We start from the raw sequence: 19490 nt of genomic DNA, 5'->3' as shown, positions 1-19490 counted from the left end.
TGAGTTATCTTGAGCAGGAACAGGCAAAGGAGCTTGCTTCTTCTGCAGGGTGGTGCGTCAGCCTGGTCTCCAGACCGTCAGGGCCGGCGGGTGTTCCCTGGCCGTGGCTTGCTCTTCCTCCTGTGTGCGCTCTGAACAGGGATGTCTTTTTGGGTTATTCACTTTGCTCTGCATCAAAAAAGACAAGCTCAGGTAGGAGCTGCAATTTCTGGTCCTAACTGCAAAACGGCATGTTGTTGAGAGCCTGCTCACCCTCCAAGCTGGTGTGAGAAGCAGGACAAGGTTGGGAGAGCAGAATTCGGGGAGGTGTGTCAGGGTGCCCGTGGTTCCTCACCTGCAGCGTTAGCAGCAGGTACTGCGAGTCCTGGTCCCAGCCGGTGCTCACACCTAGCAGCCTGTGCCTGCCCTTTGCATCAACTTCACTCTTTCCTGATATTTCAAGGTGAGTATCTGCAAAAAGACCCGGTGGGTGTTGAGAAGAGATCGGTAGAAAGAAAGAAATGCTACTTGGTATTGCATCCAGCAGAGAGTAGGGACAACCCTGAGCCTGAGGAGCTTAGCCAGGGCTGTCAGGGGTGAGCGGTAGTCAGCAGAGAGAGACACCAGCTCCTGTTTGAAGGGACAGACCACAGGAGATGTGCTGTGGAGCACCAACAGCAGAATGAAGTACAGCCAGTGTGTAATAGCTCTGCAAGTAACAGGACAGCAATTAGCATCTTCAGGATCTGCGTGGATATTTGTTTTCCAGAGTCACAATCCAGCCTGCTGTGCCCTGTAAGTATAGACCTGATAAAGTGGTAAAGCTGAGACATCAGATGGAGGGAAGGGGCTTGTTTTAAAAGCACTTTTTGCAAAGACCCTGTGGAAACGTCACGTGATCTAAACCCAAACTTCCGTCGCCAGAGTTAAGAGCACAAAGTGGTTTTGCAGCATTCGGAGGTGAAAGGCCCTCTAGGAAGAAGCCAGCTTGTGATAAAGGGACATTACTGGGAAAGAGAAAGCTTCTGCTGAGCAGTTTAGAAGGCCCCTGTGTTATCTTTCCCAAACACGGGGATTTCATTAGGGCTTAGCTTTTGTTTGCCCTTTCCTGCTCTCAGCTTCTGACCGCAACGATATTCCTGCGGCACCCAGCAGAGGCCATACGATGCTTATGGACCGTTCCCTCTCGACTGCTCTTCTCTCTCACGTGTCCTCTTGCAATGCATCCCTCACCAATTCCCCAACTTTCGGTCCTCAGAAGATCCCTCCTCTTCGGACATGCTTCTGGGGGAAGCTGCAGCCATTTGCGGGGATCTGGACAGTGTCGGTCTCCCTCGCACGCCCTGCATTGCGGGAGCCGTAGCCTGCATGTCCTGCCACCCCAAGGGAGGACGTGGAAGACCAGGCGTCCATCCCAGAGTCCACCCTGGCCTGGCTCACCAGGCACCGTATGCGTAAGTACTGGCCTTTTAGCACCAGGGGCTTGCATCTGGAGGGTGAAGGGGGGGCTAATGAGCTAAGACCTCATCTCAAGCCAAGGTACTAAGATGGGGAAAAATCTAGAGGGAGAAATTTGGCCCCACGTAAAAAGGGGTCACCTGGGAAGTCTCTGGAGGGGATGAGGCAGCTGGGCTGGTTCTAGGTCTGCCCCAGGGAGGGCAAGCAGTCCAGGCCGTTCTCCGACCCAGCCGAGGAGTCCCGGGAGGAACGGCCCTGGAGAAAGCGGATGATTTTGTCGATTGTGGCCTCCTGGTACTCATGGGACCACCTGTGTTCGAGGGGAAAATCTGAGTTAATTTTTCCATTGTGCAAGATGCCATGAGATAGCTCGGTGCATTCGGGTCAGGAGCCAGAGACCCCCTCCCTCCAACCCAGCTCCCTAGGAGAACCCTTTTCCCCACGGAAAATGGAGGAACACTGGGCGCTGCAGGAAAGCCCCTTCCCCTGTGCCCTGCCAGGCTGGAAGGCTACGAGGAGGTTGGGATGCCAGCCTGGAGCGCTGCCGCACGAAGGGGAAGCAGGAGGCAAGAGGAACCCAGGCGAGCTACGAAACCTGCCGGCATCGCTCCTGCCTGGAGGGCTGGGGGCACGAGGGTGGGCGTCTTCCCAGCGGCGATGGGGTGGGGAGCTCTGTTACCCAGAGGAGCCCCAAGCACAAAATCAGCACAGCGGTCATGGTGGGGACCTTTGCTCCCTTCGTGCTCTGGAGTACCTGAGTGACTCACCCTTTGGCCTGTTCTGCCTCCCTCATCTGTTTTTCCCAATTTCCTTGTGCTCTTTGCTACTGGTTATGCAAGCCGTTCTCTCCAGGTGTCAAGGAACCTCATGGCACAGGTTCCTTTTACTTACTTGATACCATTAAATTTCAAGACAGCCCTCATGTCCTTGGGAAGTGTTTCTGGGTCCGGCCACTCAAAATGGTCTGTAACAGGTACAATGTTCTTTCCAGAGTTCAGGGCTGTCACAATCTCCTGCAGGAACATGTGAGTGCTCAGGCTATGGCCCATGTCAGCCCATCACCCTCCTGCCCCAGCATCCACCAAGCTCCCACCTGATGGTATCTCCTACCTTGTGCACCCAGTCCTTGCACTCGGGGTCTCCCATGCATTTATCCAGCGCGTTTGGCGAGAGGACCAGCACAAAATTGCGGGCACTCATGACGCTCTGGATCAGCTTGTCCTCAAACTTCCCTGCCTCCAGCTTCTCCACATCGATGAACACGCTGAAGCCGTGCAGCTGCAGGTGGACCTTCAGCAGGCTGGTGGCAAGAGGAGATAGCACCGTGAGGAGAGCTACTGCCAGTGCCTGGGTTTCCCACCACATCGGCCGAGACACGATGAGACAGAGGAGCAGCGAACGGGCTCCCACAGAGAACAGAACGGTCCTTGAGATGCCCGCTGCCAGCCCAGCCTGCTTACAGGTGTCTGGCCCCACGCAGACAACACAGGGAGCGGGACATTAACTCCCTGCTGTGATCCCCTACAGCCCTACGAGCACAGCGTGAAAAAGGGTAAGTCGGTGTCAAAGAGGGACCGGGTGGCAGCGACAGGACGGGGAATTGGCCTGTCCACCGCGCAGCTTTTGGCACGTGCTGTCCCCATTTGCACCGCAGCTTTTGGCAGCCTCCCCCTCCTCCCCGCTGCAGCCTGCAGCTCTCCCGGCTCCACGCTCTTCCCATGACTGATCGCCAGCCTTGGCTCTGGGCATGAACTCGGCACCGTATCGTTGCCTGCAGGACTGACCTGGCCAGCTGCGACCCGGTGCTCCTCCGGTAGCTGATAAATACATCAGTCCCATCAGATGCAGTTTGCAGCGTTATAGGGGAGTGAAGTGTTTCTAGGCAGAGCAAACAGCAACCAAAAGTTAAAAATACCCAACAGCTTGTCCCAAACAACCCTCGATACTTGTCCCCACCCGCCTGCTCTGGCACAGCGAGCAGCAGCGGGACCCGCACCCCTTGCAGCAGTGAGGATGCGGACACGGTGGAAGCCCGTGTTGATGTGGCAGTCCTCCTGCAGCTGCTGCTCCGTCACCCGGTGCAAGAAGTTGCGGTTGATGCCGCACATCAGCAGGTTGTACGTGTACTGACGAAACTTGGGGTCAATGCCGCCCAGCCAGTCGGCCAGGTTGCTGCGGTCGCAGGTGGAATAGTTTGCAAAGGTCTTCAGCTCTGTCAGCTCCCGGAAAAACCTGGCAGAGAAACAAATGAAAGCATGGAGCGGGGAGGGAAGGCTGCTGGACCAGGCAGGACCTAGACACATTTGGTACCATGTCTTTTATCTGCACAGGAGAGAGTGCAGCTACGTGCTGTGGGGAAGAATGAGCTAAAGGAACAGAAAAAGAGAAGAACAGCTGCGTGATGCGGGAGTGTTGGTCCTCAGGACGCGAGGTATGAGGAGCTCAGCTAAGGGAGAAGCTCGGGTAAGTTCCCATCTTTCTGGGTAACTTGCAGGATCCCACCTGCCCTGTGCCATAGGTGGTCCCTCCCCATCCCACACCTCTCCCGTGCATTGGCCTCATTGCAGGAATCCCTCTGGCACTGCATACTGCACTGGAAAAGCCCTGGCAGTCCAGGTTTTGCATTTTGAGGACCTCTGTTCTTGTCTTTGCAAGAAGGGAAAGGCACAGACCTTTTCCCTGGCTCTGCCACTGTGGTGATGACCACGCAAGAGGCCGGTGTGCCCTGGTGGCAGTCCTACCTTTTCCGAGTGATGCTGGAGTCCATCCCCAAATCCTCCTGCACCTCCTCCTCCGTCAGCCTCAGGAGAATGTCCCCATCCACCTGGTGGTCCTGCCAAGAGAAATCCAGGCTGGAAAGATCCCAGGAAAAGCTGTTGGGTGAGATGCTTACACCTCTGCTGCAAGATGGGGCAAAAGGGCCCATCCAGGTGTGTGTCCCCGGCACGCAGCCCTACCAGGAAGCTCTGGCAGTATTTGTTGAATCCGATCTGCTGCAGCCACGTCTGCACCTCGCAGGGCTTCCAGTTGGGAACCGTGGGCAGGATGCGCCGAGGAACCTCCTCCCCTATCATGCGCAGCACCTTTTTGGCCAGGGAGGAGGTGGTGCTGCTGGTGGAGTAGCACACTACCCTCTTCAGGCTCTGCGTAGCCCCAATCTCACTGAAAATCTGGGGACACAAAGGGAGGAGACATCACTTTGCTTTCCCTCCTCCTCCCCACAACCTGTGCCAGGCCAGCTGAGGACCAGGGTACTTGGTGAGCTCACAGGGGAGCAAAAGACACCGAGATGCAGTTGTGGCAACCCTTCCCTTTTGCATCTCATTCCTTCAGGCCAACCTACCCTTTACCTTTGTTTTCTTCTGCCTGGTTTTGATGGCAGCCTCCGTGCAGAGGTAGAAGGCAGCGATGCACTGTGCTTCCAGCCGCGAGCTGTCCAGCAAAGGTACCAGCCGCTGCAGGTCGTCTGCCGTCCTCCCCTGGCTGTTGTCACTGCTGCCCAACATCTCGCAGGCGAAGTGCTCCGGATCCAGCGAGGCGATGAATGGCTCCACCAGAGCCAGCGTCCCCGAGCGCTCCACCTCCTTCTCGATTTCTTTGTTGGTGGCCAGCACCGTGATGGCCAGGCACGCGTGGAGGCGGATTAGTTCATCGTCTCTTGAAAACACCAGTGGGAAAAGCCACTCCGCTGTCCTCTTCTCGATCATCAGGCGCTGGTTGGCCTGCCCTCCGTACATGGCACAGTTGGCCAAGGCCATGGCGCAGTGCCGCAGCACGATGGGGTCCGTCCAGCGGCACCAGTAGAGGATAGCATCCAGGCCTCCATCAGAGATAAGCTGGAAACAGGTCTCCTCGGTGTGTTTGAACATGTGCTCCAGGATACCGGAGATGCTCTGCGCCAGCTGGGGAACATCTCGCTCCTTGGCTAAGTTCAGAATCACTCCCAGACCGATCCGAGCAATCCGATCCCTGCAGGAAGGAGAGGCACAGGCAGGTGAGGGGCAGACGGCCATGCAGGGAGCGAGAACGGTGACTGGCGTGTGAACTCCCCCGTGCTTCGGTGGCATTTGCCCCATGACAGCCAGATGTTTCCCTGCAGGACACAGCTGCCAGATATGTGGTCAGGCCGTGATGCAGCGAGATGCGACAGGATGGTGTTGGGAGAACCTGTCTGGGTCTGGTGGAAGAGTTTGTGATGGGACAGGACATGGTGTGCATAGCCCAGGACCACCACGCCAGGGCCTCGTGCTCGAGGCAATTAACGCACGTAGCAATTAACAGTGCACGGTAGGCTAATGCCAGGCTAGAAATAGATCTGCTTAGTCAGCTTTCCTGGGTGTGTGTGAGCTGCTTTCTGTTCAGGGGTGAAAACTTGTTTGTCCCTAACCAGTGCAGTCCTCTGGCTGCTCTCCAGATCGGTGCCAAGCCCGGGACGGGAGTTTCACACCTAGCTGAGCACCTGTGCAGAACTGGCCACGGGGGAGTGTGAGAGATGGGGATCTGCCTGACCTGAGATGGCAGCGTGGAGGAAAGCTGTTTATTTCTGCAATCCTGCACTCTCCTAGAAGAGGACAGCAAGAGCCTCGGGGGCAGGCAGCGGAGGGCCACCAGCTGCTGATCAGCCATGGCTGGCCTGGAGCCCCGTTCTGCGAGGATGGTCTCAAAATGACGCCTGAATGGGGCTGGGTCCTAAAAGTGTAGAGTGAGGAAGGGGAAATGATGGGCTCTCCCCTGCCCTCCCATGAGCCTGCCTGGGATGAGGGGGCAGCTCCATCTCTGGCCTTAGAAGCGGCCCGTTTGGTGCCGTGATGGAGCTGCTCCGTTCACAAGGCACAAGTGCTGCGGCGGATGCCCCGTGCCGTGCTGCTCGAGAGGGCAGCAGCGCGTTTGGCCCCCCGCGATTGTGGGGTGAAGGCACGCCAGCCTCTCCACGCTGGCAGGCGGGAAGAGCATTTCTGGGAAGCCTGTGGCCCGCATGGCTCACGCTGACCTTGGAGCGGGTTTGGCAGCAAATGCTGTGGAGAGCTCTGGAAAAAAAGCCCTCAGCCTGGGACTGGCTCCGAGCCCAGACTCGGCCACAGAGCTGGATGACAAACACAGCCCCACCAGGTCCCCGACTCCCTGCAGCCACAGGATGGAGCCAGGACTGGTCCAGCTCCCGACTAAGCACCGCTGCTGCTGCGCACGGATGCGGGGAGGGGTCTCTAAGCCAGAGGCTTGGACCTACGGGAGGACCCTACACCTCCCTGCCATCGCTCGGAGGTTGATGATGGGCCAGGCTGCGAGGAGTGAGGAGCTGGGGACCCACGGCTGCTCTGAGACCCTGGCCCATGAACTCCTCCTGGAGCAGAGACAGCGATGCCCGCGGCCGCTTTCTCTTGCCAGGAAGCTAAGTGCTGAATTCAGACCGTGCCAGTGATGTTTCCTGGGATTAATTCCACTCTAATGGATTTCCTGATTTAGCTGTTGCTTCTTTTTGCCTGCCAGTGTGTGCAGCGAGGCCCAGGCTGCGAGTCCACAACCTTACAGCAAGACGCATCGCCCATGAAGCTGGAGCAAGACCGTAAACTTTGGACAAGCTTCCTCCACATGCGCCCAAAGCCCTGGCTGGGGCCGGCTGGGCTTGGGCACACGGAGGGAGAGTGGAGCTGGCAGAGCCGCACGTTTGCCTGTGGGGTCCCAGGAGAGAAGGGCCTGATCCTGACCCAGCTCACGGCAGGTATACAGCTCCTCTCTGGGACCGGCACGCCGCAGGCAGTGCTGCCAGGGCATGCCGAACCAGACACGGGGCAGAGGGGAGAGTTTGTCTGTCGAGGGACCTTGTGGGAGCGCAGTCACGGTGTTTGAAGGGCGAGCTGCATGCGGGTGCTGCATCAGCACTGCCGTGCATTCAGATGTCTCGGGTGCCACGTGTGCGCATGCACCCTCGTACACGTGGTCGTATATACACACATGTGCATGCACACACGCTCCCACCCCACCTGTGCCGACGCTTTGGCAGAGCCAGCCCAACGCCTCTCACCTGTCCTGGGGAGCAGCACAGGCATCTCCAGCCTCTGAGCTAGGGGGCATGGGCTGGGGGGCTCCGAGGGCCGCCAGCTGGCTGGCCCCCTCCTTATGGTCTCATTCCAGCCCTGGTCAGCAGCAGAAAGTCTCTGGGCTTCATCATCCTCCTCCTGCTGCGGTTATGGCTAAGGGGGAGTCGTGTCTCGTCCTTGGGGTCAGATGCTCTGGGCTAGCCAAACTGACCCAGCTCAGTCACCAAGGGGCACATCCGGGTGGCCCCAGGCTGAGGGTGGCTCATGAGGACACCCCGATCCTCACCAGCATCCCCTGAGCTGGGGCTGGTCCTCCTCCCTCCAGCCGCGGCAGGGGCAGGTCGTGCCATTGCCTGGGCACGATCGGCAAGTTGGGGGCCCCCGTGTGCGAGTGCAGCGTGTGGGGGGACGCGGTGTGGAGCCGAGGGGGTTTGATGCTCCGGGAGGGAGGGAAATTTGGGGGGTGCGGGTGGGATGGGTGGAGGAAATCGCTGCTGTGCTCGGGGCGGCGGGTGAGCCTGCGGCGGCGAGGGCCGTGCCTAGCGCGGGGGGCTCTTCGCAGACTCACCTATTTTCTGCCACCAGGATCTGCTCCAGGAGTTTTCCGGCCTGGCACTTGGTCTCCAGCTCTGCCGTGTACAGCAGGTTCAGCAGCAGGTCCAGGCCCCCCTCCAGGCGCATCACGTCGCACAGCACTTTGGCCACGTCCCTGCCCAGCGTGGGCATCCCCCAGGCTTCCTCCACCAGCTGGAAGATCTCGGCGATGGCTCTCCTCCGCTCCGCCGGGCTGGCCGCCTGCTTGGTGCGGCCGATGGCCCGGTGCAGGGCGGGCAGGATCCGGTCCAGGGCTGCCCGCACGTCCGTGTTCACCCCGGGGGAAACCTCCCGGCGCTCCCCCCCGGAGCTGCCCCCGCCCGCCCAGCTGCCCGCCTGGCTCACGCACTCGGGCACCGCCAGCCCCTCCGCGCCCGACATGGTGAAGAACCGGCACAGTTTATAGAGGGAGACGAGCAGGATGAGCACCATCGGCCTCCCCTAGCACAGCATCCTCGGCCCACCGGCCCACCCCCGGGAGCCACCCGGGCCGCTCCCTGGGGCGGGGGGACACGGGACCCGAGGGGAGGGACGGAGCTGGCCCGGGGTCCAGCCGCGGGGCCGGGGCTGCCGGCTCCCTCTCTCCCCTCCCTGCCGTGCCGGGATGCGGAGCTGGAGCGGTGGCAGGAGCCGCCCTCCCAGAGCCGGGCTCGGCACCTCGGGTGCTGGGGGCTGATGTCAGCCCGCCCAGGCGCCGCCTCTCCGAGGAGGGGCTCATCTCCGGGCAGCAGCAGCCCCCTCCCCGCTGCGGATGCTCCGGCATCCCCCGAGCCCTCCTTCCCCGGCCTCAGCTGGGGCTTGTCCCGCTGTCCCCATGCCCCCCCCCCCCTTCCCCGAGCTGCCGCGGAGCCCGTGGTCACCTCCACGGCGGGCAGGGACCCCCAAGGTGCTTTCGCACAGGGTGGAAGTAAAGGGCCAGGCCCCGTGGTGGCCGTGGCCGTGGTCAGGGTGAGGTGGTGGCCATCCTGGCAGGGTGTTTTGAACCCGTTTGGTGTCAGTGGAGGGGGTAAATAGCTCCCTTCGGAGCGGAAATTCAGAGCAGCTCCTCTGGGTGGGCTGGGGATTTGCATGATAAAAGAAAGAGCAGAGGCAGCCTGGGCCCCTTTTATTTTCTTTTTTTCCAGGCCAGACGTGCTCAGGGCAGAAATGCTTTGGACATTTCTCGCCTGCGTTGGGAGGAGCAGCAGCTTAAATCGTTGGCTCCAAAACCAGGTTGTTGCCAGCTCAGAGACTGAGGCTTAAATTCAAGTTGATGTTTTGATGCGACAGAGTCGCTTTTAATCCTCTCTGAATCCACTACGCAGGGACAGACAGAGGAAAGGGACATTAGCTCACCGCGAAGGACGGTAAACAAGGCGACCCGAGTGGCACAGTACTGCAGGAGAGGCTCAGCACAGAACCAGTAAGGATTTTCCTGATAAATTATTATTAAGCTGGGGTAATGATACAGGCTGTTGCAATGCACCACAGCAGAGGGGTTCGCTACCTCGGAGGAGGCTGCTGCCTGGGGGGGTGCAGAATTCAAACCGTTCCCTTAGGCTTGTCCTGACAAGCACAGAGACCTGAGCTTTGCTTTGCTTTGCTTTTAGTTTTGCGTTGTGTTGCTTTGCTTTGCTTTGCTTTTTGAGAGGGATTTCCAGCAGCAGCAGCCTGGGCTCTGGGAATGGCAGGGATTCCCAGCCTTGCCCTGGGGGATTGGCCCCATCGGCCGAGCTCTCCTCGCTGGCTCTGCTCAGCCCTCGGCTGCAAGGGCTCCCCAGGGCCCCGTTACCTGAACCAGCCCCTCTCCGGGGGTCTCCTCCTGCCATGCTTTGAGCACAGCAGCGAGGGAAGGGCTCGCCTAGCCTTGGTGGGCCTGCGGTTGATGGTGGTTGGGAGCTTGGAGCAGCAGGAGGGAGCTTTGTCTCAGCCGATCAGCAAAAGCAGCTCAGACACTGCCCAGCCCTTCTCCCCCCAGCCTCTCCTCAAGCCTGCGACCTCTCAGGGCGCTTGTCCCCCAGGCTCGGTTCAACAGGGACGAGACGGAGCTTGAGCGCAACACTGGGCTGGTGCTTGCACCCGGGGACGACGCCAGCCCTGACGTAGCTGAGACCAGGGGGCAAGGAGAGGGGTGACAGGGCTGCAGGAGAAGTCCTGCCCCAACAGCCCATGTCTCATGGCTGCCCTCGCTCATCAGGGCTTTCCAGGTGGAAATGCCTTTCTCAACACCAAATCAAAGCTCTTTCCAGCAAGGGTGGGAGCAGCTGAGGCCGGGAACTGCCTGTGTCCGAGCTGGCAGAAGCAAGGCCCCTGGAGAAGCGGGCACCCTGCTCGGTTTCTTCTCTCCCCAAATCTTCCATCCCCTATTAAAGCCCAGAGCTGCGCTGCTCCTGCCCCGGGGCCGGGACGGACCCCACCGAGCTCCTGCCCCAGCAGTGCCGCGACCGGAGGCAGTATCTCTGCAGCCTCGTGTGCATTCGCTCCTTGCCCCTGATTAAATAAACATCCCGGGGTTATCAGGAGCTGCTGAAAGAGCTGAGTCAACATTAATTAGTAACTGAAAAGATTGGTTGGAAAGGGAATGATGGGAGAAAAATACACAGGCTTTTGTTTGCCTACTGCAGTGAAAGTGCAGAGGGTTCCTGCTCGCTCTCCCTCCTTCCCGCTTACCTCTGGCCCCTGGTCCCCATGCACAGAGGTGGCACCTGCCCCATCCTGAGCCACCATGCCTTGGGACTCCCCGGGTCTGCTCCCAGCCTTGCTGACATTGAGAAAGCTGAAATCCCAAGAGCAAGTCCTCCAAAACGGTGACATTTTGGGCAAGCATAGGCCCAGGGCTTTTCCCTTTGCCCTCACAGCGCTGCTGCCTTGTTCCCTCTCGTCAGGGTTTTTGTCTTGCCGAGACCAGACTGGGAAATGGCCTCCCCTTGAGAGGGAGGCTGGGAGCTTTAATACCATGAGGTTCGCTATGAAATAAGTGTGGCAGGACCTCAAAACTGGTTCCTGGCTCTGGCCTGCTGTCCCCCCTGCTCTCTGAGCCGGTGCCCAACCCACACCCTGGTTGGGAAGGTGCTGGCAGCCAAGGCACGGCCAGCGGCTCTCGGAGCTGCCTGCATGTCTGGGGAGCCCTGTCGCCCCCCAAATGCACCCAGCTTGGCATGGGCTGCAGGGGATGCTGGATGGGAGAGCATCTCTGACCCCTTCCCCTCTGATCTGACCTTGGCCTGTTTGTTTTCTCCCGCCGGGGCAGGCTGAGCAAACAGTGGATGCCGGGGCCCCGGCCACGGCCGTGCTCCAGCCCGCACAGTTGCAGGAGGGCTGCGCTCCCGGCCGCCCAGGATGAGGCTGCTCTTCCCTGTCCTCCTGCTGGCCCTGCTCGCCACCACCCGTGCTGCTGAAGGTGAGCCGGAGCCGGCCAGCCCCGGACCGGGTGCCTCCCGCCTGCAGCCAGGGTGGGGATGGAGCGAGCGTGGCTCCTGGGCTGATGGAGGGGCTGGGGAGCCCGGGCAGGGTGAGGAGGAGTCCAGGTGGTGGTGGCCATGGCCACTGGCCACGTTGGCTACACCTCGCAGCATGGGGAGAAGGCAAGCAGGCAGCACACGGGTATCAGTGGTGCCTGGGCAAGTCCCTGGCCATCCTACAGCTGGACTGCCAGCGTGGAGCTGGGACCTTGCCACAGCCTGGTCCGTGGCTCCCGGCCCACTGGGACCTGAGTGGGAGCAGGAGGGGTGCCGCTGTAGCCCCGGGGATGGGGGTACCCATGGAGAGGTGGGGTCCCCCCATCTGGGCCGTGCCCGCGTTTGCTTTCACCCCTGGGGCTGGGCTGGGGGGGTGGGGGGGCGACCCTGCTGCCCACCCCGCATTACTCCTGCGCTGACCGTCGGCTCTTGCAGACTCCTGCGTGGGCCGCTGCGATGATGGCTTCGACTCGCAGCGCAAATGCCAGTGCGATACCCTCTGCGTGTACTACCAGAGCTGCTGCAGCGACTACTCCACTGTCTGCAAAGCCAAAGGTACTGGCCCCGTGGCCGCCCTCCCAGCCGGGGCAGGGTCTGCCGGGGTGGCTGTGGGTGCCTGACACTGTGGGGGCTCGGAGGGGTCCGTGCTGGGTCAGCCCTGCACCCTGTGTCTTCAGTGCCAGGAATTGGTGCTCAGGGTGCTGCAGCACCAGGGGTTTTCGGCAGCTGGCTCACTGCCGCCCGCAGTGTGGGACCCCGGGGGTCCATGCAAATACGTCTTGCCTGGAAGCAAGCAGCTCCCACACCCAGACCCCGTGGGAGATGCCCAGGGCTCCCTGGGACCAACGTGCTCCCTCCCGCAGTGACCCGGGGAGACGTGTTCGCCTTGCCGGAGGACGACTACCTTGACTACAACCTCACTGTTGACTTCAGCACGGTAAAGGCCTCCGAGGCAGCCCCCACAGAACTGCCCGTGCCCCTGTTGCCGGTGCAGCCCACGCTGGAGAACCCTGAGGAGACGCTGACGGAGGTGCCCGTGGAAGAGGTGCCCACTACCACGCTGGATGAGTTCGGGGGGTGGGAGCCCGTGGAAGAGCCCGAGGAGCTGTGCAGCAGGAAACCTTTTAACGCCTTCACCGATCTGAAGAACGGTTCCCTTTATGCTTTCCGAGGTACCTTGGGGACCTTTCCCAGGCACGTGGGACACACTGCTGCACCGTCACCCCATGCCGGTGGCTGCGGTCCCTCCTGCCGCTCCCACCTCCCCTCTCTCCCCAGGGAAGTACTTCTATGAGCTGGATGAGACGAGTGTGCGGCCCGGCTACCCCAAGCTCATCAGTGACGTCTGGGGCATCGAGGGCCCCATCGACGCAGCCTTCACCCGCATCAACTGCCAGGGCAAGACTTACCTGTTCAAGGTGGGCAGGAGCCTGGCTGCAGGGCTGGGGGTGCTCCTGGGACGGCCGGCATGGGTCCCCAACCCACCCTGTCCCCACCCTGGCACCCTCCACACATGCCTGCACACAGTGGCTGCCAGATATCCCCAAATCCCTGTGGCTGTCCGGGGCCCCAGGCAGCCACAGCCTCACCACGGGGCTTCCTAGCATCCGCTCGCTCCCTGTGGCAGACCCGCACCTGGGGGATGCTGCAGCCAGCCCCCTGACCCCCCCTCATCCCACGCCCCACAGGGCAGCCAGTACTGGCGCTTTGACGACGGAGCCCTGGACCCCGGGTACCCACGCAACATCTCCGAAGGCTTCGAAGGCATCCCGAACAGCATCGACGCGGCCTTCGCCCTCCCCGCGCACAGCTACCACGGCAATGAGAGAGTCTATTTCTTCAAGGGTAAGGGGTGCAGCCCCCCGCTCCCGGACAGAGCCTGGCACCAGCGGCCGTGGGCAGGACACGGAGTCCGGGCACCCCACTGCCTCTCGCTGCTGCTCCCCCTGGAGCGCACGTTCCCCACTAATGCCCTGTGTATTCTCTTCCTAATGCCCTGCGCGTCCTCTCCTAGACAAGCACTACTGGTCCTACGACTTCGCCCACCAGCCCACGCAGGCCGACTGTGAGAAGTCCTCCCCCTCGGCCGTGTTCAACCACTACGCCTTCATGAACCGCGACAGCTGGGAGGATGTCTTCCAGATCCTCTTCGGTGGCAGGATAAGTAAGGGCTGGGCCAGCCCCAGGGGAAAGGGCCGGCAGGTGCCAATATGGCCCGCATCAATGGGGTGCGAGGGGTGCAGGCACCCAGGGCGGAGGGCGTGATGCCTGGGAGCGCAGGCAGGCTGGATGAGCCGCTGTGCCGGGCAGGAGCCCGGGCTGCGCACAGGAACCCCCAGGCCACGGCTGCATCTCCCACAGCATCCCAAATCCCCCCCACTCTGTAGCCCTTGTGCCCCGCACTACCGAGCCTGTCACCAGCCACCTCGCACCACAGCGTCGTTGCTGGGGACTGTTTATTCCCCCTGGAGCTGGAGATGCCGTAGGAAAACCCCAGCCCTGGGCAAGGGAAATGAAAGAAGGAGAGGAGGAGAGGGGGGCTCAGCAGCACAGGGCTGATCCCAGCCAAGGCGAGGGCAAGGGGCTGCTCCCAGCTCTGCCTGGCCCGTGTCCCCGTCACGCATCCCATCCAGGCTGGGACCCTTTGGAGCATCCCCCCGGGTCTCGGAGCAGGTGCTGGGGGCTGGCTGTGGGGCTGGGCTCAGCTCACCCCCATACGTTGCTGCCCCTCTAACTCGCCCTCCGCCGCTTTGCCAGCCGGGGCGAGCAGCCCACGGTACATCAGCGCAGACTGGCGCGGGGTGCCCAGCCAGCTGGACGCTGCCATGGCCGGCAGGATCTACGTGGCCTCCCATCAGCCTCGGAGGAGGAAGTCTCGCCACCAGCGCAAGAGGTACAAGAGCCACCGGTCACTGAATTTGGGTTTCTGGAGCTGGCTGCAAAATGACTCTGACTCTGCGGGCGTTGAAAGCGACTGGCTGTCAGGCTCCCGGTGTGAGACCCTCCAGAGCGTCTACTTCTTTGTAGGAGGTGAGTCTGGGGCGGCAGGATCTGGGAGAGATGCGGGACCAGGACCCCCCCCCGGGGCTGGTCGCCAGGGGGAGGTCTCCTCTCGCTCTGCGATGTCCCCGAGCTCCAGGACACGGTGGGAAGGTGCCCAGGGCTGGCAGCAAGGGCTGGTAGCTCCCCGCAGCTCTGCCCCACGGGCGGTCCTGACAGCCATCTCCCCTTCCTCGCAGACAAGTACTACCGCGTCAACCTGCGTACCAAGCGCGTGGACCTGGTGCAGCCGCGCTACCCGCGCTCCATCGCCCAGTACTGGCTGAACTGCCCGCAGCCTGGGGAGGAGAGCACCTGAGAGGGGACCCCCGGAGCCACCCTGCGGCACAGCCCCTAGCTAGGCAGAAATAAACTGAGTGCCGTGCAGGCTGGAGAGCCCTGTCTGTCCGTCTGTCCATCCACCCCATGGTCTGCGCAGTCCTTGTAGTCCGAGATTCCCCGTGCCCCCGAGGGCTGTGGTTGTCCCCCCAGGTATAATAACCGTGCGTGGGCTGTGCCAGATCCCCGCTGCTGGCCCCGTCCGTGGCATGGCTGTGGCTGCGGCTGCTCAGATCTGGTCCGCCAGCCAGTCTGGTGCCTCTTCCCACTGGAGGAGAGGGACGGTGCCGGCGGCTGCCAGCCGGGAGCCAGCGGGGTCAGGTCTCCAGTGTCCCCACATCAGGTCCACAGCCCCATGTGTTGAGTGGCTGGGCTCAGAACAGGTGCCCAAACCCGAGGGACCCCATCCGAGGCACCGCCCAGTGTCACCCCAGCCGCCCTGCTCACCTCTCGGCTCCGGCAATCCCGGCCACGGTGGTGCCGAAGGGATGACCCGTCCCTCGGGACTGGGACAGCACTGGGGGCCTGGCAGCTCCCGGGGGAGCGGGTGCCGCTGGGACAAGCTCTTGCTCCTGCCCCAGCTCCTGCTGGGGGACACATGAAAAAACCCTGACTCGCTCCCCTGCCACCCCCCTGTAACCCTAAGGGGCTTCCTGAGCTGCAGGTGATGCCCAGGGGGGTGGCCTCAGGCCCCAGCCCTCACCGCTTCCCCTGCTGTGGCTGGGGGTGCCCGGGGAGCTGATGGGAGCCGGGCAGAGCCACGTCCTCCTGGCCCGGTGGCAGGATGCCGGCGCTTCCCTCGGCAGGGCCCGGCTGCGACACAGAGGGCCCTGGCAGCGCCTGGGGGGTGAGCAGAGCAGTCAGGCTGCTGTGTCGTGCTGTGCCACCCCCCTCCAAAGAGACCCCCCGGGGCCGTACCTGGGACGTGATGGCATCGGCCAGCCCAGGGCAGCACTGGGGGCAGCCGGGGCGGCCGGAGGCGGGAGGCAGCTTCTGCAAGAGGGGACAGCAGCAGTGGGTGGTTTGGGCATCCTCACCCTGCCGTGGGCACAGCCTCGCACGAGGATGCCCGTGGACCCCGGGGTCCCCCACGCTCACCAGCAGCCGGGGGCCGGAGGCGGGTGTCATGCCGGGCTGCCAGAGCCTCGTGGGGTGGCCAGGGGGGACACGGAGGGTGCGGGCACTCCGGAGCAGGGGCTGGCTGTCACAGGAGCTGCGGGTGGCTCTGCAGGATGGGCCAGCTGGGACGTCACTGCTGGGGTCTGGGGACAGCCGGGGCTGCCTGGGAAGCAGCGAGGGAGCAGGGCATTGGCAGCCTCCAGCAAACCTCCGAGCCCTGCCCGGCCCTAGGAGAGGCTGGCTGACACAGGGTGCTGCCCTGCCGGCCCCTTGAGTTCCTGCTCATGGGTCCTGCGTGTGCCCCCCATACCTCAGCTGCTCGTTCTCCACCACGAAGTCCCGCAGGAGGCCGTAGAGGCTGGGCCAGGCTGGGGCTCCCTCCGACGGGAGCTGCCCTTCGAGAGGGGACCGACGCAGCCCGGTGGGGCCATACCTGCCTCCCCAGCCTGGCCATGCCCCTGCCCTCGGGGGGGTCCCTGGGACCTCCATGCTGCTCGTTGGCACCCTGGGCAGGCACAGCTGCTGGCGCAGGGAGAGGTTTTCCAGCTGCAGAGCACGGATTTCTTCCTCCAAGGTTTGCAGCAACTTCTCCCGGGACACCTGGGAGCACAAGGGGGTGGCTCAGGGGCGGTCCCAGCAGTGGGGCAGAGCACCCTGCCCACAGCCCCTGCCTGCTATACCCTGTTGGCCAGGGGCCTGGTGGTGACCCTCCGGGCCCTGCTGGCGTAGTGCAGCGTGCTCAACGTCTCCGAGAGGCAGTGCGAGGACGGGGAGATGCAGGCGACCTGGCGATGAGAAAGAGCCGCAGGTGAGCTGCCAGCCAGGGAGTCACCCGTCCCCCTCCAGCCTTCCCCTCCATGGCGTTGAGACCCCAGCCCCCTGCGGCTTCGTGCACCCCTGCCCAGCCTCCTCTGTGCACATACCATCAGGGTAATGCCCGAGCCGCCCAGGGAGCGGGCCAGCAGCCGTGTGAGCTTGCTGTCCCGGTAGGGAATGTGCGTCCGCTTCCCTCGGGGTTTGGCCAACAGAGAGATGCAGTGTCCTGCCGGAGGATGAGCCACAGAGGGTGCAACAGGGCTCTGACAGGGACCAGCAGCTTGTGCTCCCATGGGGGGGGTCCCCCGACTCTTACCCAGTGCCAGGAGGCTGCGGTTGATGTTGTTTGCCTCCACGGAGAGCTCCCCGCTGGAGCCGGTCTCCTTCACCCGCTCGCTGCCGGCCAGGTCCACAAAGCACAGCATGCCCTGCTTGCTGGGGCAGGCGCTGGGCTGGGGGACCCGCAGTGGGGGGGTGATGCTCTGGCCCCCCTCGCCCCTTCCCCGTGGCCCACCGCAGTGTCCCAGCCCTTGGGTCTGGGATATGGCTCCCTGCTGCTTGCGCCAGCCCCACCAACGCATCCTTGGGGAGGAGGACGTGATCCCCCACCATGGGGATGTTTGCACCCCCACAAAGAGCCCTGGCCCCCCCCCAAGCCCGGAGCAGGACATGTACTCACAGCCCGACTGCGGACATGGATGGTCAGAAGAGCGTGGCTGCGGCTCGAGTGCCTGTTGAGGGCGTGCGCTGAGGTCCGTCGCCTCTGGGATCCTGCCGGGGGGGCGGGATTGAGAGCTGCAGGGGGGCACAATGCCCCACACCCCAGCACAGCACCCACTGCCCACCCCCTGCCAGACACAAGCCTGCCTGGACTCTGTGGCAAGACAGGGAGCTGCCCCTCTTGGCTGCCATCGAGCCCCACCAGTCCCGGGGAGAGCTCTGTGGGGGGCTGAGAAGCCCCACACCGGGTCCAGCACCCCCTGAACATGCCCCTGCGTGGTCCCAGCCCTGTGCCCGTGGCTCAGCACCTTGCAGGAGCAGGTCAGAGATGGCCTCCAGGCTCTCGAAGTCCACACTGAGCTGGTTCTCCACGTAGAAGCCATGGGTTTTGCTCCACCGCAGGGGCAGGGGGCATGGAGGCCCTGGGCTCAGCAGGTCCCGGACCTGGGGGGTACGGAGGAGAAGCAGAGGGTACGGGCAGCGGGGGAGAGGAGGCACGGGGTGCCAGCAGGGCCTGGCTGGGCGGCCAGGCAGGTGCTTACCTGCTCGTTGTAGATCTCCAGGTAGGAGGCACTGAGAGCCAGGTCAGAGCCGCGGCTCCGGCTCTGCTCCAGGAGGCAGGCGAAGGACCTCTGCATCAGCCCCAGCAACCCTGGGGCCGCCGGCCGGGTCTCGCTCTGCGGAGATGTCGGGAGGGCGAGCAGTCACGTCACTTCAGCACCCACCAGCTCCCACCACCCCAGCGTCCACGACCGGGTGAGAAGAGCCCGTCCCACCGTCAGGATCGGGTCAGGCGGGGGGGATGGTGGTGTACCTGGGCGAGGGGTCCCATCAGGGTGTAGGTCTTCCCCGAGCCGGTCTGCCCGAAGGCAAAGACGGTGCAGGAGAAGCTGCGGAAGATGCTGAGCCTCAGGCATGGCCCCAGGTGGTGGCACAGGGATGCCACCTCCCGGCATGGCCCCGGCAACGCAGACCCGCCGGCGGGGCCTGGTCGGGTGCAGCGCAGCAGGCACGGGGTGAGCGGGAGGGTTGGGGTCCGCGGGGGGCTCCCCGGGACTCACCCGTCTATCGCCAGCTCCACCAGCTGCCTCATCCCGCTGCCTTCGAACACGGCCTCCTGCGAGGCTTCCGCGTCGAACACGGCGCTGAACCCGAAGGTGGCATCGTGCCTGGCCGTGCTCACCTGGGTGCGGGGACGGCAGCAGCTCAGGGGTGCCACAGCCCCCCCCCCCCCCCCGCCCCGGACCCCAGTGGGGAGGTGGCACTTACGTGGACGGTGCCGTCGCCGAGGCTGTGTACAACCCGCCGGTCACCTCGCCGTGTCTCCATGCAGGTCAGTGGACGGACCCTAATGGCGGGGGGATTGGGGACACAGAGGTGTCACTGCATGGGGACCCTGGGGAGCCCCGCTGTGCCCCTGCCCCGGGCAGGAGCGATGCTGGACCCCACCGCGTCCCCAAGCCCTTCGTGTCCCCCCCTTACCTCAGCACCACTCTCAGGCGCGTCTCTCTGCCCACCACGGGGCCCTTCCGCTCCTCTCCGGGGCTCCTTTGGGGAACAGAGGGCAGCGGGGCGGTGGGTGCCCCCCCAGCTGGGGGACCTGCCCGCGGGCACCCCAGGGCTCGCGCTGTGCTCGCGCCATCCTCCTGTCCCCACTGTGCCCTGGGGCCTGGCAGGGGACAGAGTGCAACCTCCTCCCCACGTCCCCGCAGAGGGACTGCCCTGTCCCCCCCCAGCCTTTCTGGGGTGCCAGCCCCCCGCCGGCTGCCCAGGCGGCCGGGGAGGGCCGGTGGCGGTCGCTGCCCAGGCCCTGCCTGCTCCAGGACAGGGCGGCCTCCGTCCCCTCCGGCTCCCCACCGTCCCCTCCGGCTCCCCACCGACTTACGGTCTCTCCTGGCCCCGTGGGAGCATTTTGGGCCGTGTGCCCGGCCGGGGCTCCCAGCCCCGCTCC

The 19490-nt window shown here is 63.3% G+C and overlaps 3 protein-coding genes across 3 annotated transcripts; 1 reads left to right on the top strand and 2 right to left on the bottom strand.

Moving 5' to 3' along the window:
• Positions 1-394: 394 nt before the first annotated feature.
• SARM1 (sterile alpha and TIR motif containing 1) lies at positions 395-8592 on the bottom strand. The gene is made up of 10 exons (XM_072882338.1): positions 8044-8592; positions 4788-5406; positions 4395-4607; positions 4179-4270; positions 3434-3669; positions 3222-3315; positions 2548-2737; positions 2329-2450; positions 1578-1747; positions 395-450 (listed from the first exon to the last, which is right to left on the bottom strand). Exons 1-9 carry the CDS (start codon positions 8499-8501, stop codon positions 1618-1620), a joined length of 2154 nt encoding a protein of 717 aa, XP_072738439.1. The 5' UTR covers positions 8502-8592; the 3' UTR covers positions 395-450; positions 1578-1617.
• Positions 8593-9207: 615 nt separating this feature from the next.
• VTN (vitronectin) lies at positions 9208-14917 on the top strand. The gene is made up of 10 exons (XM_072882028.1): positions 9208-9281; positions 9374-9471; positions 11299-11448; positions 11942-12061; positions 12370-12678; positions 12785-12924; positions 13195-13351; positions 13521-13670; positions 14264-14536; positions 14746-14917. The coding sequence occupies exons 3-10, from the start codon at positions 11388-11390 to the stop codon at positions 14862-14864; spliced, it is 1329 nt and encodes a 442-aa protein (XP_072738129.1). The 5' UTR covers positions 9208-9281; positions 9374-9471; positions 11299-11387; the 3' UTR covers positions 14865-14917.
• A 110-nt stretch (positions 14918-15027) lies between these two features.
• Positions 15028-19450, bottom strand: KIF12 (kinesin family member 12). Its single transcript, XM_072882616.1, is given in 18 exon segments — positions 15028-15178; positions 15332-15468; positions 15588-15724; positions 15803-15877; positions 15983-16166; positions 16314-16603; positions 16684-16788; positions 16927-17045; positions 17136-17271; positions 17499-17590; positions 17848-17983; positions 18082-18216; positions 18354-18429; positions 18601-18722; positions 18809-18887; positions 19022-19125; positions 19128-19353; positions 19425-19450. Coding segments are annotated over 18 exon segments (2244 nt in total). The 3' UTR covers positions 15028-15113.
• Positions 19451-19490: the final 40 nt, after the last annotated feature.

Source organism: Ciconia boyciana, chromosome 17 (assembly GCF_034638445.1).
Source record: "Ciconia boyciana chromosome 17, ASM3463844v1, whole genome shotgun sequence".
Lineage (NCBI taxonomy): Eukaryota > Metazoa > Chordata > Aves > Ciconiiformes > Ciconiidae > Ciconia > Ciconia boyciana.
This window is presented reverse-complemented; position numbering and strand designations above follow the sequence as displayed.

Coding starts and splice junctions, on each gene's coding strand:
- SARM1 (XM_072882338.1), bottom strand. CDS start 8,501: ATGGTGCTCATCCTGCTCGTCTCCCTCTATAAACTGTGCCGGTTCTTC. Junction 3,670..4,178: donor TCCAGCATCACTCGGAAAAG/GTAGGACTGCCA, acceptor TTTCTCTGCCAG/GTTTTTCCGGGAGCTGACAG. Junction 2,738..3,221: donor ACCGGGTCGCAGCTGGCCAG/GTCAGTCCTGCA, acceptor TCTTGCCACCAG/CCTGCTGAAGGTCCACCTGC.
- VTN (XM_072882028.1), top strand. CDS start 11,388: ATGAGGCTGCTCTTCCCTGTCCTCCTGCTGGCCCTGCTCGCCACCACC. Junction 13,671..14,263: donor CCTCTTCGGTGGCAGGATAA/GTAAGGGCTGGG, acceptor CCGCTTTGCCAG/CCGGGGCGAGCAGCCCACGG. Junction 14,537..14,745: donor CGTCTACTTCTTTGTAGGAG/GTGAGTCTGGGG, acceptor CCTTCCTCGCAG/ACAAGTACTACCGCGTCAAC.